This window comes from Athene noctua, chromosome 15, assembly GCF_965140245.1.
Source record: "Athene noctua chromosome 15, bAthNoc1.hap1.1, whole genome shotgun sequence".
Lineage (NCBI taxonomy): Eukaryota > Metazoa > Chordata > Aves > Strigiformes > Strigidae > Athene > Athene noctua.
This window is the reverse complement of record NC_134051.1, coordinates 14,887,272-14,905,908: the sequence shown is the minus strand read 5'-3', so window position 1 is coordinate 14,905,908 and position 18,637 is coordinate 14,887,272. Positions and strand designations below refer to the sequence as shown.

At 40.4% G+C, this 18,637-nt stretch overlaps 2 protein-coding genes across 7 annotated transcripts in view; both read right to left on the bottom strand.

The window, feature by feature from the left end:
• LOC141966704 (uncharacterized) overlaps positions 1–5,776 on the bottom strand; it is a 105,734-nt gene extending 99,958 nt beyond the window's left edge. The window contains exons 1-2 of the mRNA XM_074919709.1: positions 5,585–5,776; positions 4,294–4,408 (exon numbers count right to left, since the gene is read on the bottom strand). Of these exons, the coding sequence (XP_074775810.1) occupies positions 4,294–4,408; positions 5,585–5,776 (307 nt within the window). The remainder of the gene's footprint in view (positions 1–4,293; positions 4,409–5,584) is intronic.
• A 2,270-nt stretch (positions 5,777–8,046) lies between these two features.
• The window catches only part of LITAF (lipopolysaccharide induced TNF factor), an 85,382-nt gene continuing 74,791 nt past the window's right edge, over positions 8,047–18,637 (bottom strand). For 3 of the 6 annotated variants that reach the window (XM_074919718.1, XM_074919717.1, XM_074919719.1), the window contains exons 3-6: positions 15,659–15,798; positions 11,714–11,896; positions 11,153–11,309; positions 8,047–10,828 (exon numbers count right to left, since the gene is read on the bottom strand). In XM_074919718.1, coding sequence (XP_074775819.1) covers positions 10,720–10,828; positions 11,153–11,309; positions 11,714–11,891 — 444 coding nt within the window. In that variant the 5' untranslated portion in view covers positions 11,892–11,896; positions 15,659–15,798 and the 3' untranslated portion in view covers positions 8,047–10,719. Of the gene's footprint in view, positions 10,829–11,152; positions 11,310–11,713; positions 11,897–15,658; positions 15,799–18,334; positions 18,460–18,637 lie in introns of those variants that run through there. The other 3 variants (XM_074919721.1, XM_074919720.1, XM_074919722.1) reach the window with 3 other exon arrangements.

The window sequence follows — 18,637 nt, the reverse complement described above, 5'->3', positions numbered from 1 at the left end:
AAATCCATGTTTATATTATTTATTGGAACCGTATTTTCCCTTCTCTTCATCCATTTTTATGAAATGTCAAAATTATTGGCAGGAGGTAAGAAGGGAATTCACTGGTTTTGGAACAAAAATAAGAAAGTGTTTGTTTCTTTAGCACCTACCCAAGCGTATATATATTTTTATTCCCAAGTTAAAATTTAAGTTTCTGCAGAGTAGAATTACATTTTTCTTGGAAAGGTCTTACCCCCACATTTATATTTTCCTCTCAACAAATGCTCCTTTTTATTTTGCAGAATTAATTCTCTGCATGGAACTTCAGAATTTACCTTTAAAAAGTATGAATAATATGTTCTTTTCAAGCAAACGTCTAGTGCTACAGATATCTGCAAAACTAGAAAACTTTCTAGCATAGAGAGCCCAGGTCATGTAACATATGAGAATTATCACTCAACTATTAATTTTTATAAATATACCTATCTATAAATAAAACATATGCACTGACTTTAACATTTCAAACACTGTGCATTTGGAGAGAAAGAAATAGTTTTGTTGGGGAAAAAAATCACCCCTAAGTATCTAGTGGATTAGGTAAAAAAAGTGCTATCTAGCTCAGCCTCTAAACAGTGGAAAAAGGCAGTGTTAAGTGAATGACTTTTAGCAAAGAAATCAGTACAACTTATTCAAGAACCTTAAAATATATATGGTAAAACAAACTTGGAAAAGTCATCTCTGTCACGTAGCATCAGATTTTTAAGATGTCGAGCACATCTCTCCAGGACGATTTAAGACCTCTCTCAGCTCCCCTGTGGATACCTGAATGCTGTGCTCAGAATTTTTAAACATGCTTATTAGAGACAGTGTGGTAAACCAAGCACCCTGGACAATCAGACACTGTTAACTTTGCAAAGGTGCCCAAATTTAGAAATTTTGCTTATTGCTTTGTTTTTAAATTTTCTTCCATTTACAATTTCTTCCATAATTTATTTCTGCCCTAGAAACAGTGTGCACTTATCTCTTTTCAGTAGCCAAGTGACAAAGGACCACATCACTGACATTTCATGATCTATTCACATTTCAGGAGTCCCTCATCTGCCAAATACCAAAGCGAGCACAATTTTAGAATTTAGAACATGACACTAACATGTTATTTTCAGGTGAGATAATTAATTTACTGGCACAACCTCACCGTTCCTGTTGCTTTCCCCAGTAATGCTGCAGGCAGATGCACTATTTAAGCGCACTCCTTTGGGCAGGGTGCCCTCCCACCTGCCCAGTACCACCAAGATTGCTCAGTAAAGAGTATTGCTAAACTACACTGAAAATCAAGACAAAACTGCTACAAGAATTACTGCAAACCTGTAAGTTGTGACATAATTTACAGCATCCCAGAAGTTTTGCTAGCGAGACCAATCCTTAGCAGAAGTATTTCGCATTGAGAGACATCAATGTTTGCAGAGGAAAAAGTTTCTTCTACTTACTCCCTGAAGCTCCTGCCACAACAGCACAGAGTAAAATGATGGCATGCAGTCCCATGGCCATCGAAATCACCTCCTCAGCCCAGAAGTTAACAAAACCCCATCAGTTCTCCTCTCAAAGGCACCTCTGAGCAAGGCAGTGAAAGAAAATTTCCTTCACAAAGCAGGAGCTCACTATTTCAGCTCCCCTCTCCCAACCAGAGGAGGGGCTTTGGCAAGGCAGCAGGCAGAGGGGAGGGGGTGCGTGTGTAGCAAGGGGGAGAGAGATAGACACACACATTTATCCAATCTCTAACAGCATTTCAGCCTTTTTGCAAAAAAAAAAACCCAAAAGAGGGAGAAGTTAACCTATTAGAAATTCCACAAAATTGCAAGGAAAAGAAATCAAGTATACAGCATCACAATATAGCAAATGCTCTGAGCAATCCCATACAGTAAGTTTCAACTAAATAAATAATTTTAAAAATCACCCTAGAAATCATTCTGTGATTCAAAAAATGCACAGGATGAAGGCAAGGTGTTTCCACTGGGCGCAAGCAAGTTCATGGGAGGCAGCTCATGCCTTCAACCAAAGACCCAAACCTAAGATTGATGAAATTGTCTGTAAATACACAAACCCACTAAACTACAGTCCTTCTGGTCACAATCAGGCTTTTACATAGGGCGTCCAGGATTCTCTGAACTTGTGATAAAGACCTTCCAGTCCTTCTTGAAGGAGATTCACCATCTAGCTTCTGTTGTACTGACTCATTCTTCTAGAACTGGGGTTCTCATCAAAGGTTTATCTTCTACTGCCATGTCTTAACCTGCCACTTTGGTTTACCCTGAGCTCCTGTTTACTTCAAACCAGATTCACAAGTAGAAATCATAGACAGCAATCCCAGTTACTGATACTACTCTCCCCCACTGTTCATGTTGTCACAGCCTCTTGCCTGAACTTACTTTCTCCATCAAGTAACATTTGCTCAGTTCAATATGCTTACGAATTTTACTTAAAGGTAAAGCCACTTTTGACATGTGCTTTGCATAGATTATTGACCAAAGATGAGAGAAAGCACGTCTAAAGAGATAATAAAATATTCCATGATGAAAGCTGGGCCACGCTATCAAAATCCCAGATCTACCAAATGTCAACCTTAGGGTTAGCTCAGGTCTGAAACTGAATTAAAAAAATCTTACAGATTTCCTGTGATCAACCCAAAGTGGTAACTGAGAAAACCTTCTTCTGTCTCCACTGTGATTTTTCAGAATATTCTGATTTTGAAACTGCTTCAGAGATTTCATTGTGAAAATCCTGTGACTTGCTGGATTTGCCGTTTTTACACTGCTAAATTACTCAGTCTTGTATTTATTCTAATTTTTCATTTTAAGATTACAGCTCATCCAGGAATAGTACGTTAGCCTGCAGTCATTCAGCTCTTGGTCTGCTATCAGCAATATGGATAGAAGCAGGTATGATAACAGCCAGGCATAAATATAAAAACATGATTAATTTACTGGAAAATTACCATGTTGTGACAATTCTTTTCTTGAATCACTACTGCTGCCAGTTCTCCAAAGTAGTCTTTTAACTTTTTATATAGCAAAATTTTTCAACATATTTCACACAGCTATTGCAAAATAACTTAAAAGCATAAAGCTTATACTGAAGTCGGGGCGAATATCAAAATCAGAATTAGAGGGAATTTCTGCCTTATCGTGACTCTCCTGAGAACCACACAGCCCAACAGCACCAAGTTACAAGCAGTGTTTGTGTGCTGAGCATTTGTAGCCCTACCTTCATATTAATGCATTTGACACTTTATAGTAGGTTTTCCACTTAGTTTATGTCAGCCTCATGTATGGCATCAGTTCTGGAGTCAGAACAGTACATAAATAGATGCTTAATTTTAAGCATAAGCACACCCCAAAAATTAAGCATCTGCTCAAATCTAAATGCTTTCTTGGAACAAGGCCGTTTTATTAGTCATTTTATCCCCTACTCAAACACCAGAAGCTCTTTCAGAAAGCTTTTTGTCTCTAAATAGCTACTTTCCTTAGAGCACTGTGGGCGGATTTCTCATTTAAAAAAAAAAAAAATACTCAAAATTTCTCTTTCAGTTACATTTTTAATTTTTACCGAGAATAATTCATGCAGGCTACAGGCAACTCTTCCTACAAGGAAGCAGCCTTGGGAAAGAGGGTGGCCAGGAAAGGTTGTATGAACTGTGCTGGGAGACAGTCTGTGCCCAAGGTCCCTGAAACAGAACAGGGTCTAATCAGATGGACCAAAAATGTCAGTCCCTTTCACAAGGCTGTGGCACACGAGATTTTGGGATGCCTCAGAACTGCTGCACATGTGCAGACCGCCAACACTGCTTCTATGTCTTATCATGTGACAAGAGAGCATCTAAGAGGTTACACAACAGGCATCACACTAAGAAAACTGGACTCTTCTGATGAGTTTTTTGATAGGGTGCCATAGTGTTTAGTAAGGACATACTTTATAGCTTTAAGACTAATACTTAGCTACAGATATTAGCATTTCAATCACAATTTCTAGAGTAACAACATCTTCATGCAAAGATAGTCATGCGTCATAGAAAAAGGGTTCTCTTTAAGGATTAGCAAACAAACTTTCAAAAGATTCAAGAGGGAGCAAGTTTTCATTTGTAAACGTTGGACATCAATGCAGTTATATATACACTTAATTTCAAGCACAAGCAATCTCATTAAGCGTAAAGGATCAAATAAATGCAGACACACAACACATGGTTGAGCAGAGTTAACAGAAACTCGAATGTCTGTAAAATAGAGCAGCAGCTATTCAGAAGTTTCCATCGGAACTCACCAGTGATCCCGGTGTCCGAGAACTGGACAGGCCCAGCTTCAGACATCAGCACAACGTGAGTGTGGCTGAGCCTCTCCCTTTCTGATACCAAACTGAGGATCAACAGCTGAGAACACTGTGAACCACAGACTGATTACTGACACAGAAGATCCATGCAAAAAAACCAGATACGGTTTCTACATAAAAACATTAATTACAGAATGGGCTACATGACAATATATTAAAAGACTCACAAATCAGGCTCAAAGTCAAATTGAGGCTGTAATCCCAAGGTATGTTACATGTGGAAAGGACTACTGGAACAAAGAGGCTCGAAGATCTGGGCTTTGTCTTGGAAAAACAGAATTCAGTGTTACTTGGTAACTACATCTAATTCTCTATTTTGTTCAAATTGTCTTGCTCTGCTTTTTCAGTTACAGCTGTAAATCACACTTTCCAAATTAATCAAATCTGCATTTTAATTTCAAGATTTAGCTTTGCAGCTTCCCACTTCTTAGAGAACAAAATATATTCATATAAAGGAAGAAAAATATCTTACTGTAGATGTATGAGCACATTCAAGAATTTATAAATCTGAGCTTGCTTGAATCTTGACAGTTTCATAGGCTAAAGAACAAAGAAAGTCACAAACAAAACTCCACGGCTTTTTTGCCAAAAATATTTCAAATATTTTTTTTTTTTAGTATATCACAGATTTTAGGCCCTTTGTATTGAAACTTCTAATCTAGGAATTAAATGCCTGATTGCAGTAGACAGTGGATGCTGAAGCCAAATCTTTAAGGTAAAGCAAAGCATAACATTAGTGTCCCGGGTACCTGATTAACTCCACTCATTCGAGTGGGTTGGTAAACCCAGGATGCAGTCCAAGACTGAAAAACAGGCTCAGCATCTTTTAAGCATTTTTTTCCTACCTCCCCTAAAAGGAGATTTTTCTAAAAAAACCAAAACACCATCCCCAAAGCAGGCAGACAAAGAACCTGCCAAAGAGATATTTCCACCGTGATGCTGTCTTTGATAAAGTATTGAAGAAAATCAAGCACGTGTGTTGCAAACACACTTTAATGACACACGGGAGACAAACAATGGCAGTAAGTCTGAGGAAATATTAATCCACTTTGATGGGTACTGTACTCAAGTTTGCAAAGTTAATTTAATCAAACCCATCACCTAACAGACAACAGGGTGAGGATACCCATGGACACCCGAAAACTCCACACAGTAATGCCAAGAACATCTGAGCTTTAAAAAGCGGGTAACGCCTGCTCTATAGAGGCCCCGGTTGTTCTCTTACATTAACATTACGGTAGAACTGGGGTGTAACCCCGGTAGGCGAAAGCGGGAGGAAGGTGCCGCCGCCTGGCGCTCCAAGCGCCAAGGCCCGCGGCCCTCCCGGGATGGCGGCAGCGCCCTCCGCGCCGCTCCCACCGGCCCGGCCGTACACCCGCGGGCTGCCCTCACGGGTCTGACTCCTCCCGGAGCCCATCCCGAGCCCTGAAGGGACGCCCGCGGCCGGGCAGGCCCTCGCACAGCGGGACGCCTCCCCGGGCAGAGCTGCGGGGAAGGGCTCGCACGCACGTTAGTTCCCTGGGAGGAAAAAGCCGCAGAACCGCGAAGCCCTCAGACACGCGTACGTTTCTCAGGCCCTCTACTAAGAGGAGATCAAGCGAGGAAGGGGCCAACCGCCTTCCGCGGGGCCGCACCCCGCGGGCCCTCCCCGGGCGCGCCCCTCACACGGCGCCGGCCGCTGCCCCCGGGGCAGAAGGAACCCGCCGCACGGCGGAGGAGAGAAAGCGCCGCGCCCGGGGCAAGGAGGCGGCGGCGAAGCGGGGGAAAGCGAGGCGAGGCGAGGCGAGGCGAGGCGGCCCGGGGCGAGGGCAGCGGCCGCCGGCGGCCCCGCCGCACGGGAGCGCCCCCTGGCGCCGCCGCGAGGCGCGGGAAGGGCCGCGCAGGGTCAGTGGCGGCCTCGGCGCCCCGGGGGGGTCGTCAGGGCCCGCGCTTGGCTCTTCACCACCAAATACAAATACACGGTTGTCATCCCGGAGAGAAAGAGCCTTCAGCGCTCTGTTGCGAAGAACGAGGGCACCTTCTGGAGCCGGAGCCGAGGGTAACGTTTGCACAACTAGTTGCCAAAGCCCAGAGCGAGCGGGGCCAGCCCAGGGGAGCAGTCCAGGAGAAAGCGCCTCAGAGCCTTCCTGGAACAAGAGAGGGAAACTACTTCGGGTTTGTCGGCTTCTTCCCTGCTCCGCGCTGCTCTTGCGAAAGTCCTGATGTCGCGTCCAAAGGCGCCGTGGCTTTAGGTCCCAGAGCAGCGTCTGTCATACACCCCCTTAATGCAGTAATCCTCAGAAGCTCACTGAAACTGGGTTTTTTTCTTTTGTTACAAAGACCAAGATGTTGTATGAAGCAAAACAGCCAACCACAAAAGGACTTTCAAAAAGCCTCCCACTCACTCCGGGTTTATTCTACAGTTGAGCACAATTATGTTTAGCATCTCCAGACCACAGAGGCACCTGTTCAAACAGACGCTAGATTTTCAGATTCTTAAACAAACAAAAAATATTCATAACAATCAATTACATGTGGTAATAAACACTTCCTTTGAAATCAGCAGGTTTCACCATGCACTTTTTGGAGTCCTGTTTTGAAAAACTATTAAGACACTCATCAGAGAATTTATTTCTATACTGCATTCACGTCCGGCACATCATATACAAGGGTATTCACCTCATAAAAATACACTAAAAGTTACCCTAAAGATAATGAATTTGTATCACGTTGTGGGATCTTATAAAGAAAATAGGAACACAAAGGTTAATTTGCTGTAAAATACAATTCACTTGGACTATAAACACTTCACACCTTTGTCTCAGTACTCGCACTTCTTAGTTTTTATTCTTAGGATGACAGTGTATTACTCACCTTGTGCTGCTCAGTTATGAAGAATAATTCACCGGGTTTAAGTACACAGCTCATTTCTTCAAAAAATAACTTGTGGTTATACTGTCAGAAGTGTTTTCACAAACACTGCAATAAATAGCACCTTTTTGAAACCACTCTGCTCTTGCTTAACAACTCCCTCTTGTAAGGCTATCAGCTGCTTTTTACTTGTTTTAACACCTTTTATTTTAGAGCCTCTTTGCATGCCAAAACAAATTTTATTTCCTTCTGGCTCGAGCCTCATCAGATTTAACTCCATCTGAACATTGTGCTAGTTCCATCAATTACAAATAGAAGTTGAATAGAAATAACACTGTCAAAGTGTAGCAGAAAACAATGTCATCCTGGAAAGCTAATGATGGTGGGGGTAGGGGAAGGCTTCACCCAAATTTGTTATGTGAGGCTGGAGGATTTCAGGTGGCGTGTGACCCTTCCTTACTTATCTGAGGAAACAGCATGAGCATGTAAAGACAACATGCCATTTCCATAACTATCAGCGGAAAAGCTTTCTTCATAACTCAACTTTCTTATTAACAAATTAACCAAGAAGTTGCTTAATAAAAATATCAATGCATTAGAACAAAATTGAAATCTCAATCTTGCCTTCCTGTATTCTTTGCACCTCAGAAGAAGAAAAAATTAAAATTAAGTGCTTCAGACATTAAGAAAGCAGGGTATTCTCACATGATTAATAAGGATTCTTTCTGACTGAACATAATGATGTTTGCTATCTATTTTCTCCCTAGCAGTCACTGATATGGAAACGTGTAGCCATATCTATAAGTGTTTGTTTAGTTGTATTGCAAGTTAAAGTTTAACCCGAAGGAGTTTTAACTTTAAATATATATATATATTTTTTTTTAAAGGGCCTGAGTTGCAGGAAAAAAACCGCATTTTTCAAATGTGGCTCTTTGTGTAAACAGTTGGTCTGCAGGCCAGAGAATGCCATTTACCAGAGACTTGGCCCAAGTGAGACTGAAAAATGTCACCCTGTAATTACATTTGACTCAATTTTAACATTTCAGCTGTTCATGTATTTGGAAACATCCCAAATGTTATAATTTTCCCATTACAAGCACTAGATACAAAAGAGAAAGTTTTTATTTTAAATATAGTCAGTTTTAAAAACAAACAGTAACTTCAACATAATCAAACACAAAGCACTTTCACACAAAGCAAGTTATATCCTGCATTTGTTTGTCTAAAATAAGTTTAACAAAGCAAGTTACTTTGGCACATTCTGTAGACAATTCCATACACAAGAGAACAAACACAGGCTTTGTATTTAAGGAAATTTAAGTATAGAAAGAGCAGCAGAAAGTTTTGCAAAATGCTTATTAGATGGAATAGCTGCCAACATTATGTGTCCTATTCTCAATCCATAAGAGGAATTTAAAGAGATGCAATGGACTGTGCCCATAAAACAAAATAAAGAAAACCCCACATAATTTTTTTTTTTTTTTGGTCAATGTTCTTCTGCCTTCTGGTGCCACCACCTCAGATTTTCCAACCATCATTTGGTAGAGAAAAGGGGAGGTAAGGGAATAACAATTTGAAGATGTACTCACCAAATGAATCTACGACAGGACTATCCAGACCAGACTGACACGGGTACTAACTAAAAGAACTAAAAATCCTCTCCACCACACAAGCAAATATCAAGTTTGGAAACACTGCATGCTTCATTGCTCCTTCCTGTCTTGCTCTGCTGATAAACTGACAAGAAGTAAATTTTCTGTGAAATCCAGGGATCAGGAAACGCACGTGACTTGTGTAAGCTAGAATCGGTGCCTGTGTCATCAGAACAGAAAACTCAATGGATCATCACCCAGGCCCTTAAAGAACATGGAAAGCATTAGGGTGGTGCAGCAGCAGACAAAACCCAGAAGCTAGTACCACATCATCAAAGTGGAAAGCTACAAAACTACCAGCTTTTTATCTCCATCATTCTCTTGCCAGTTAGTAGCTACTGATGTAAATTCTTATGGTACAGGGAGACAAATGATCAGAAGCCTCTTCCAAATGCCCCGGGAAGCTCTTAAACCACTTGCAGACTGACTGACAAGCAGCAGCACTTTACAAAAACTAATTAACACAAGGCCTACAGGTTGTATTTGTGATCCATAAAACTCCTGGATTTCAAACATGAAGTGTTGAAAGACTTGAAAAGTTAACTTATACCAAATACTTATAGAAGGCACATTTGGCAACAACAGTAAATGCAGTATTTTTTTTTTTAATTTGTATTTATTTTAGCTTTTTACTTTTACAGAGATTAATACAGTGTTAACATCATAGCCTTGTTTTAACACTTGCCTTTTCTAGACAAGTATCATTCAAATGCATCAAGCTGTTACTTGGGCCAAGGCTGCTGTTTATGACATGGTAAAATACTTCAGATTTCAGAGCCTCATTCCCTCATTTTTTTGTGATCATCTTCAATAAGCATATGTAGCTTAAGTTTCTGAAAATGGAACTTCTCTTTCATTTAGAAAAAACAGAGTACAAGTCTAAATAATCATCAGAGAAACTTCTTAACACATTACCTTCTTAATGAAGAAACAGCAATTAACAAACAGATCAACAATTAAAAGCTCAGGTGCTATATCTGTGTTTTGCAGGTGGAATTCAAGCCTTAAGATAAGGCTGAGGTTTATGATCTATCAGCTGATTTACGTAAACGTACAAGGAAGTTTTCCAATGCTCTATGGCGTTTCCTCTAGGGTGAAGAGAACACTTCACAGGCTTATAAATCAGCAGTAAAAAAACCCAACCAAATAAAAAAACACTGAACAAGTATCTGTTAAAAATTCCTGTATGAACATCTTTACTGCAGAGCAGAGACATGACTGGACTTGAAACTGGCAAGGAAATTCAGATACTAGATTGAATCACCATTGATGCACAATAACCCGAGTTGTCCATTTGGTAAAGCAGCCTCCAAGAAGGAAGAAGCCTTTAGGTTTGATAAGAAAGTTTTAAAGTGAGTTTTAGTGCTCATGAAAAGATGCCAACAAATCCTTATTTGTCAGAGGGGCACTTGTCTGAGGCAAGCAACTCCCTGCCAGTTTGTGAACAGCACTGTTGCAAAAGCATCAACACCAGGCATGAGACTATATAGGTCTCCATAGATGTTCTCCTGGTCTGTGCCGAGCCTGTAAGCAAGCACACCAGAGCGCAACATGATTCAGACAAGATTAACTGAAGAACATCACCACCATGTTTTGCATAAAGCAGAAAGGGAAAACATTTAGTTGTATCAACTGGTGCTGGACTGAGCAGCCCATAAAAATTAGGTACACTTTGTACAGACCTAAGTCAGATTCCCCTTAAGCAAAGTCTTAGTCAAACAGTCTAGCTATAAAATAAACTTTTGATTGGTTTCCAGTGACAGGATGCACAGAAACAACCAGAAGTCTCCATGAAGCTTCAGAAAGGGCTTGTAGAGGTGCTAACCAACTTCATCAATTATCAATGCATAAACACTGCCTATAAACGTTTGTAAGAACCAATAAGAGTACTGCAGTTCGGACAGGTGTGATCCACATCCTTTAGGGCATCAATGCAGAAGGGAATTAAGCAGCAACCAGCTACACACCTGCAAAGGAAAAAAAAAAAAATCTGTTTTATCACTTGTTACATACACAAGAAAGTAAAATATATTTCCTGCAAAAGCCATCAGTAAAATTGATGCCATGAAGCTTTAGGAACAACACACATGGCTATGGGGTCCATCCCTTCAGTGTTCCACAGCTGCTTTAAGGTCCTACAGGACTTAAACGCAGAGGTAGGCTACTCAAACCACAAAGGGCCAGGTCCCACACACAATGAGAAAGCACAAACCTGAGAGCTTTGTCACTCCTTAGAGCTATAAAAGGTCATGTAAGAAGAGAAAATAAAGTGCAAATTGGTATCAACCTACCCCAGCAGGCAAAGGCCACCACATGACAGCCAAGTCAAAGCTCCTGAGTCATACGAGAGACGTGTCACTATCATCTGGTTACAGGAAGGGCAGCACATCTGAACTGGGCGGTCAGAAAATACTACTGGTTGCTGCACATACACTGTCTGAACTGTAACTGAGTGGAGAAATACACCATTTACTCAATGGGTAAATAAGAAAAAAAGGATAGTTAATCAACTTTCTCTGAGCTAGAACCAGCTATTACTCTGAAATATTTGAACCTCAGAGCAATGACATGTACAATGACAAAGAGAAATCACCATGGCATTTCGTAATGCAGAAATACACTGTCTTAAGAATACGGCTGCATAAAAACTGCAGAAAGCCAAATGGTGTTAGTGACAATAGTGCACACTGAAGGATTCACAAGTATTGATTAACCTTATTCCCTTCAAAAATATTTTTTGGAAGGTGAGGAACACCTGTGATCCATGACCTTTCATCTTCCAGACAAAACCTGTTACACAGCCACTTGACACCTCCTTAACATGAAGTACAGAGGAGTTTTCTGAGGCTTACCGGGGTTATTCACTGGTGTGGGCTGCCCCACGTATGGAGGAGGGTTCATTCCCTTCCCATCCTGTTTCTGGCCAGGTTCTGGAACAGGGTAGGGGTGAGGGTAGCTCACATTTATTCCTACTGTTTCTTCATAAGAAGGTGGTGCAGATGGTATAGGGGCACCGCTGGGAGCAGACATTGTATCTAAAACAGAGAGAAAATTACAACAAAATACATTATTTATTGAGGGCAAATAACAACTAATTAGGGTCTGTTCAGACAGAAAGCAAGAAGATAACTAGATTAAAATGCACCTGTAGCAGTATAAAATTTATTTACTGATATTTGTTTCTGGTAGTATTAATTGTTAATCTTAATTTCATTGCTGTTGTTGTTTCCTTCCCTCTTCCTTTTCACAATTTCACATCACCAGTTCTTCCTTTATAAATTAAAAATGCTAAAACAGGGACATGGGGCATCTTTATTAGTATACTAAGCTATCTGACAGTTTCTGACAGTTCTCTAAGAACAGTACTTCAGACCCCTCTTGTTCTCCTGAAAAACCAAACAGTGTAAGTCACATGGTAGCTGCTAACTAACATGAGCCTGGTTTATTTTTTATAAGGTTATAAGCTCAAATATTTCAAAAAATACTATTTATCTCTAATGTGATTTCAGACTTTAAAATATATATATATTGAAAGAAAAAAGAACCCCCAAACAGTTAAGTACATCCAACTCAATGCTTTTACAACTCTCAAATATTGCCATTTTTGCTGCTTACCAAAGTTCCAATGAGTTTGTTAATGTGACTTTCCTCCACCAACTGTTATTACAGATTACAAGAACATTAACCATTGCCTTTTCCCAAAGAGGAAAGAAATTATTGTGATTTCAACACAGACTTCCTCTCTATCTTCCTGCCTACCCAATTCCTATACTCTGCCCACCCATTTGTTGAACAATCTCTCATGACATCAATGCTGATTAAGTATCTCCCTTTTTCTCTTCCTCCTAAGGACCATCAGACAGTTCTCTGAGCGCAACACACCATTCTTTGTTGCCACATTCAATCCCTCTGTATACATGCAAGTCTTTTCAGTCAGTTCTATCTAGTAGGAAGGGCAATCCATACTTGGCATATTAATTCTATACTCTCATAGTAATGCAGAAGCTATAACTAACCATAGCACTAGTAAGAATAAAACGAGTAAGAGAAATTGCACTGATGAGGGAGCAAAAAAAGACAAAAAATATGTTAAGAAATAAAAATACCCACAACAACATAGCATTACTTCCAAAGCTTGTTGCATTGTAAACATCAGCTTGCTGGATATATGCAGTGTCTTGTGGTGCAAGACATCAGGCATTCTAAGCTCAACCGTCCTCCCCATTGTTCATATCACATCTTGGGACATCACTGCATTGCATGGTAGTAAAAGGACCTAAACATACACAAATTATCTAACTCTGTAGTCGCATAATTCAGAAAACTATCTACAAGGTTCACAGTCCAACTTTCTTTTCCTACCATATACAAAAATGACACCTCCTCCCAAAACTAAACTGAACAGGAATGTGGCTAAGTGCAGACACAAGCTGATTCAAAGCTGGATCAAAGTTCAGACCTGGTTAAACTCTCAAGGCCAACCAGTGAACAATCCTTTCCTCAGAAGCTACTCCGGGGATTTTTACAATCCAGGAAGTGTACTGTAAACTTGGCTTCCCAGTATGCAGAGTCACTACACAGAAGGACAAGGAAAAGTGTGAAGAATCAAAGAGAGTAACACTGCCCACGGAGACCTTGCTGGCTTTCTGGCCCAGAAGACAAGAGCAAGGGGAAAAAAATAATTATCAGCATAAAACCTGTCTATTCTTTAAATTGTTAAACTGCCTTTGGGGAATTTAGCTCCTGAGAAAATGGAAGATCACAATTTCTTTTACACTGAAATCAATACATAGTCACAGCAGGCAGTGGAGGAACAAAAGTCAGTGGAGAACCAACCTAGAACTGTTGTGCAATGACCTAGTATGCAACAGTTTCCCACAGTGGCCTGAATAATCCTTTTAAAATAGAATGATTACTTTATCAGAGGATTTATTACTCCAAAGTAGAGAACTGTTGTGAAACGACACATCTACAGCCACCTTCTCCCAGATTACCTCGTTCCATTCCTTTTACATGTGCAGCTGAAGTCCAGGATACGTTTGCTGTTTTCAGCATATTGAAATGCTTAAAAGCACCACTTGAACAAACAATTGCATCAACAAGATTCATCCCAGGAAATAATGTAGCTATTTTGTGCACAGATCTGGAACTTTTCCAGTGTGCATTCTGAAAAAAGGTCTCATCACCATTTCAAGACATCCATGTAACTGCCATCCCAGGATCAAAGCAGCCTGGACCATGGAGTCCTACTATTAGTAATCTACGGAAGAACTGCCTAATGAAGCCCCTTTTTCCTTTGGTCTCCTAAAATCTGGCTTTTAGCACTGTTTAAAATGCACCTCTTTCCACTTATCACCCAATAAATATATCGCATTCCTTATTCAGTAGAGCTGATCACTTCAGCAGCTAGACTGCAGAGAAGGATCCAGCAGATCTACTAGACCAGAAGCTGAATAAAAGTTGTCAGTATCATGAAAATGGCAAACACCATGCAGGGATGCGTAAGCAAAACCAGTATCTGTACAACAGCTGAAAAAGTTCTGCTGCTCTGGGAAAGCCCCCATGGGAGTACAGTATCTAAGAAACAAGTGAACAGATTCCAAAGAAAAGCACCAAGAACAGTCATAAAGGCTAGAAAAGAGGACTTCTGAGAAAAAGCCAAAGAAACTGAGTTTTCTTAGTTACGAAAGACCAGAGAGAATAATGAAGATAGGCAGAAGAGGAACTAAAACTTCTTCTGTGAGTAAACTTTAGGAAATTTAAACTTTTACTCTGAGAGTAAACTTTAAGAAAAACTGTCAGAAGAACTTTTAAATCATAAGCTTTTCCCTATGTCTATTAATAAGGCTATCTAAGCACTAGATAAATTGGCAAGAGAGTTGTGGAGCCTTCCCTCCCAGAAGTTTTAAGAACAATTACACGTCAGAAATTGTATGTCATTCAGCATTAAGTGGATTAGACAACCTCTTCACATTCCTTCCAACTGTATTTTCCATTATTTCAACACTTGCTTTTGAAAATAAATGCCACACCTTTTAAACACCCACTTTTATGTACACTTTCAGAGTGAGATACATCTTCTGAAGAAAGTAAGACCCAATCCTGAACAAATTGCTTGCAAGCCAATCCCCTGCCCCTAGAGCTCATTGAAAGACTGGGTCCAGAACTACCTAAAAACCAGCAGCTTCTACTTAAAAAAAACAACAGAAACAAAAAAAACCCCACAAAACCCAAAAAACACCCCCAAAAAAACAAAACACAACTCCAACCAACAAACAAAACAAACCAACCATGATTATAGCTTCTGAGTATCAAACTTATTCAGGCTTCAGGTAAGACAGTAACTGCACTGAATTGATATGGCAATAAGTATTAACCCAAGGATTAAACAGTAATAAAGGTAAGAGGGACATTCTAAAAAGGATTTTCAACATTTTATTTTAGCCTAGGCAAGACTTACAGCCTGGGTTAGTAACTAAACTTCAGGTTATAATTTCCTATGCAATCTCTTAAGACACTAATAGACCTCCCATAGTTTCCATTTGCACTTTGCTCCCTACAGAGCAGCTTATAACTTTCATATGTTTCACAGATACATTCTTATATAAAATACCACTGATACAGACACATCTGGAAGAGCAACTAATACATAATGCCTGGTTACAAAGAGGACAAAAAATTAATATTACAAACTAACCCCAGATCATATAAGAAATGATACAGAATCTTAAGCATCCATACAGGATAGGGAAGACTTGAATTTCTAACACCTTAACAAAGTGTACCCAGCTACTTACCGAACAGCAGCAATTTGCTACTGCAAGCCAATGGCAGAATCAGAAACTGAACCCACAAGCTTCGTCTTCTCAAAGCAGACTCTCAAATGCTGCTCCCAAATAATTCCAAAAGGGAAGACTGTTCGGTGACAGGCACCCGACTGCAATAAAAGGCAAAGGATAAGACAAGTAACAGAGATGCCAAACACACCTTAAAGTTGTCTGCAGGTAGCATATGTGCAAACCATTAGGCAACATTAAAGCAATCTCAAACCAGGATATGCAAACACTGAAAGACCAACAAGCACACTAAATGCAAGAGTGGGCCTTTTACACTGACACACAAGAAGTTTCCGTTTACATCTGGAAGTTTCAGATCCAAACACCATTAAGCACAGAGAAGAACTGAGCAGTTCGAGTTTCTCTTCCCAGACTCTCACTACTCTTTTGCTTCGAGTCTTCAGAAATGCATGTGGTAAGACAAAGACCAATGGTTTCAGCTACCCATCCCACATCATTCTTCTGCTCTTCATAAAACACCCTCTCAGATTCCAGGTGCACAATGCTAAGGTGGACATTGAGTCACTGGGCCCAGCTGCACTCTAACTTTGGGCAGATGAGTCACTAGACTCCAGAGAACTAATAAAGCAGCAAAAGCACCAGCCCCCTCCTCCAGATTTTTCTTTTTTGCTCATTTGCTCAAGAGAAAGAATCACAAGTACATAGAGCTGTGAGCACTCTTCTCAGCCCAAAAAATTTCCTTTGTAAGCACTCACTGGAATAACACTGGCATGGGACAAAGCACCCTTCCAGTTCATTCCTTTCTGCAGAGGCCTATTGCTCTACATACAGAAGAAAGTTAGCATAAAGGGAAGGAAAAGGCTGGTAAAAGCCACAGCATTCACAAACCATTCTATTCTAATGAAATCAGATTAGTTACTTACACTAGCTGGAGAGGCCAGGAAGAAAGTAATAAATTTTACCAACAGAAGGATGCATGGATACCCTTCTCTCCAATGGAGAGTGCGGCACAGCTCTGTCAATTTTACAACTGCACCAAAGCCACATGAATTTGGGTGAATGGAAGCCTTTTGAAAACGATGAAAACTTAGTAAAACTCAGTGGTGTGCAGAAGTTTTTGCAGGGTTTTGTATTCTGCAAAATCATATGTCAGCTAATTCAAACACTCCCCTCCTCATTTTAATTCCTAAACTCTAACTCCATGCAGCGATCTGAAACCAGAAGCAGGGTCTGCATCTGCTCCCTACTCAGAGCTGCCATTTTTAACACAGCAAGAGAATTTGCAGGCTGTACCTGAAAAAAAAAAAAAAAAGCACAACACCTGGCTAGACTTTCCTTTTATCTTGCTATTGGAAAAAGTGAATTAAGTGAATCAGAACTTCTAAGGTAACTTACCTGAAGAACTCATTACCCAAGCATTCATTATAAAGCCAGGATTCTTACAGCCTTCTATCACTGGCTTCTGCGTTTGTATCTGAGTAAAGTAATTCAAGATAAAACTCTGACCTGAAACTAGCAGTATGCTCAGAGGCAGCTACACATCGCAGAAGGATTCAGCAGGGTTATATCAGACAAGACAACTTTCCAATAGTGTTTATGTAATGAATTAAAACATAAGCTATGGCCTATACATTTTTTTAAAAAAATATCTGCATAGGGTTCCTCACTACACCCTCCCACAACATGGGTTTGTAAAAAGTTGGGCCTTCAGAATGCTGATTGAAATATCAAACTGTAAAACCTAGCATAGATGAGGAAGACTCTTACTCTGACCTTCTTCAAGATGCATACAGGCATTACAGGGAAAGCAAGAAAGAATGTACATTTATCGCAGTCCAGAAGTTACACAGGTCTTACTCAGCGTGCCCAGAACAACAGGTTGCCCTGTGATATCTGGCAGATGTAGCAGGTGTAGGTTAATACACATTCACACATTAACTTACGCCGTTGTCTGTGCCAGGAAGGAAAATGTATTCAAGATTCCCTTCCTCCCAAGGGGCAGATCTACTGTAAGGATGTTAGGGTGCCATTATCTGTGTCATGCTCCCAAATATAGAGACAGAGAGAGCTACAGGGCTACAGACATCTTCTCCTCTCCCTCACACTCCATTCATGATGCAGACCAGTCAGGGTCAGAGTCTGGCTCACGTGCCTTTCATGCATCTTCACCTAGAGATAATCACTGTAACTACAAATTGTCCTCTCCACACCCAAAACTGAACACATATTTACTACCATAAATAGGGGTGCATCCCTTGTCTTATGAAAATTTTTGATGTTGCCCGGATTGGTACGTTAATATTACATAGTTTAAAACTGCGGCCTTGTTCTGAAGACAGGATGCAAATGCGTATTCTAAGGATGCAGAAAAATACCTTTTACCTAGGGACAAATGGAAAAAAAAATGGAAGGGGGAACAAGTCAAAAGTGGAAAGGTAAGTCAAGTCATGCATGCCGTACCCAACAATTACAGATGAATCATTAGGCAACAATTTTTTTTCATGCTAGATGGTTTCCTGACCCACACAAGAGTCTAACAGAAATGGATTCCACAGCAGCACACGGGTAACAGCAGCAGTAGCTGTAAGTAGATCATCTCTCTGCCCTTTATCAGGATGGGAGAAAAAAATATCTGCACAGTCCCCACACTATCACAGCATGCAAGGAGAAACTTACGCACAGAAGCGTTGCTCCTGGGAGGCTGGAGAAGATGGCAGAAACTGTAGAGTCATCCCTCTCTCCCTGTCCAGCCAAACCTGAGCTTGGCACCTGCTTTTAATGCAATAGCAAGTACTTCTCCTCTAAGAATAGAAGAGCAAATACACTTACTACCTTACAGAACAATTTTCCTTATCAGAAATCTTAGACACTCAGGTATGGACCAAAAATGCTCTGCTTGCTTTTAAATTGGCTCCCCTGAAGCTAAATAATTATATCTGTATTTGCTTGAAGTCGTTCCAAACCAAAATTTAGTATAAA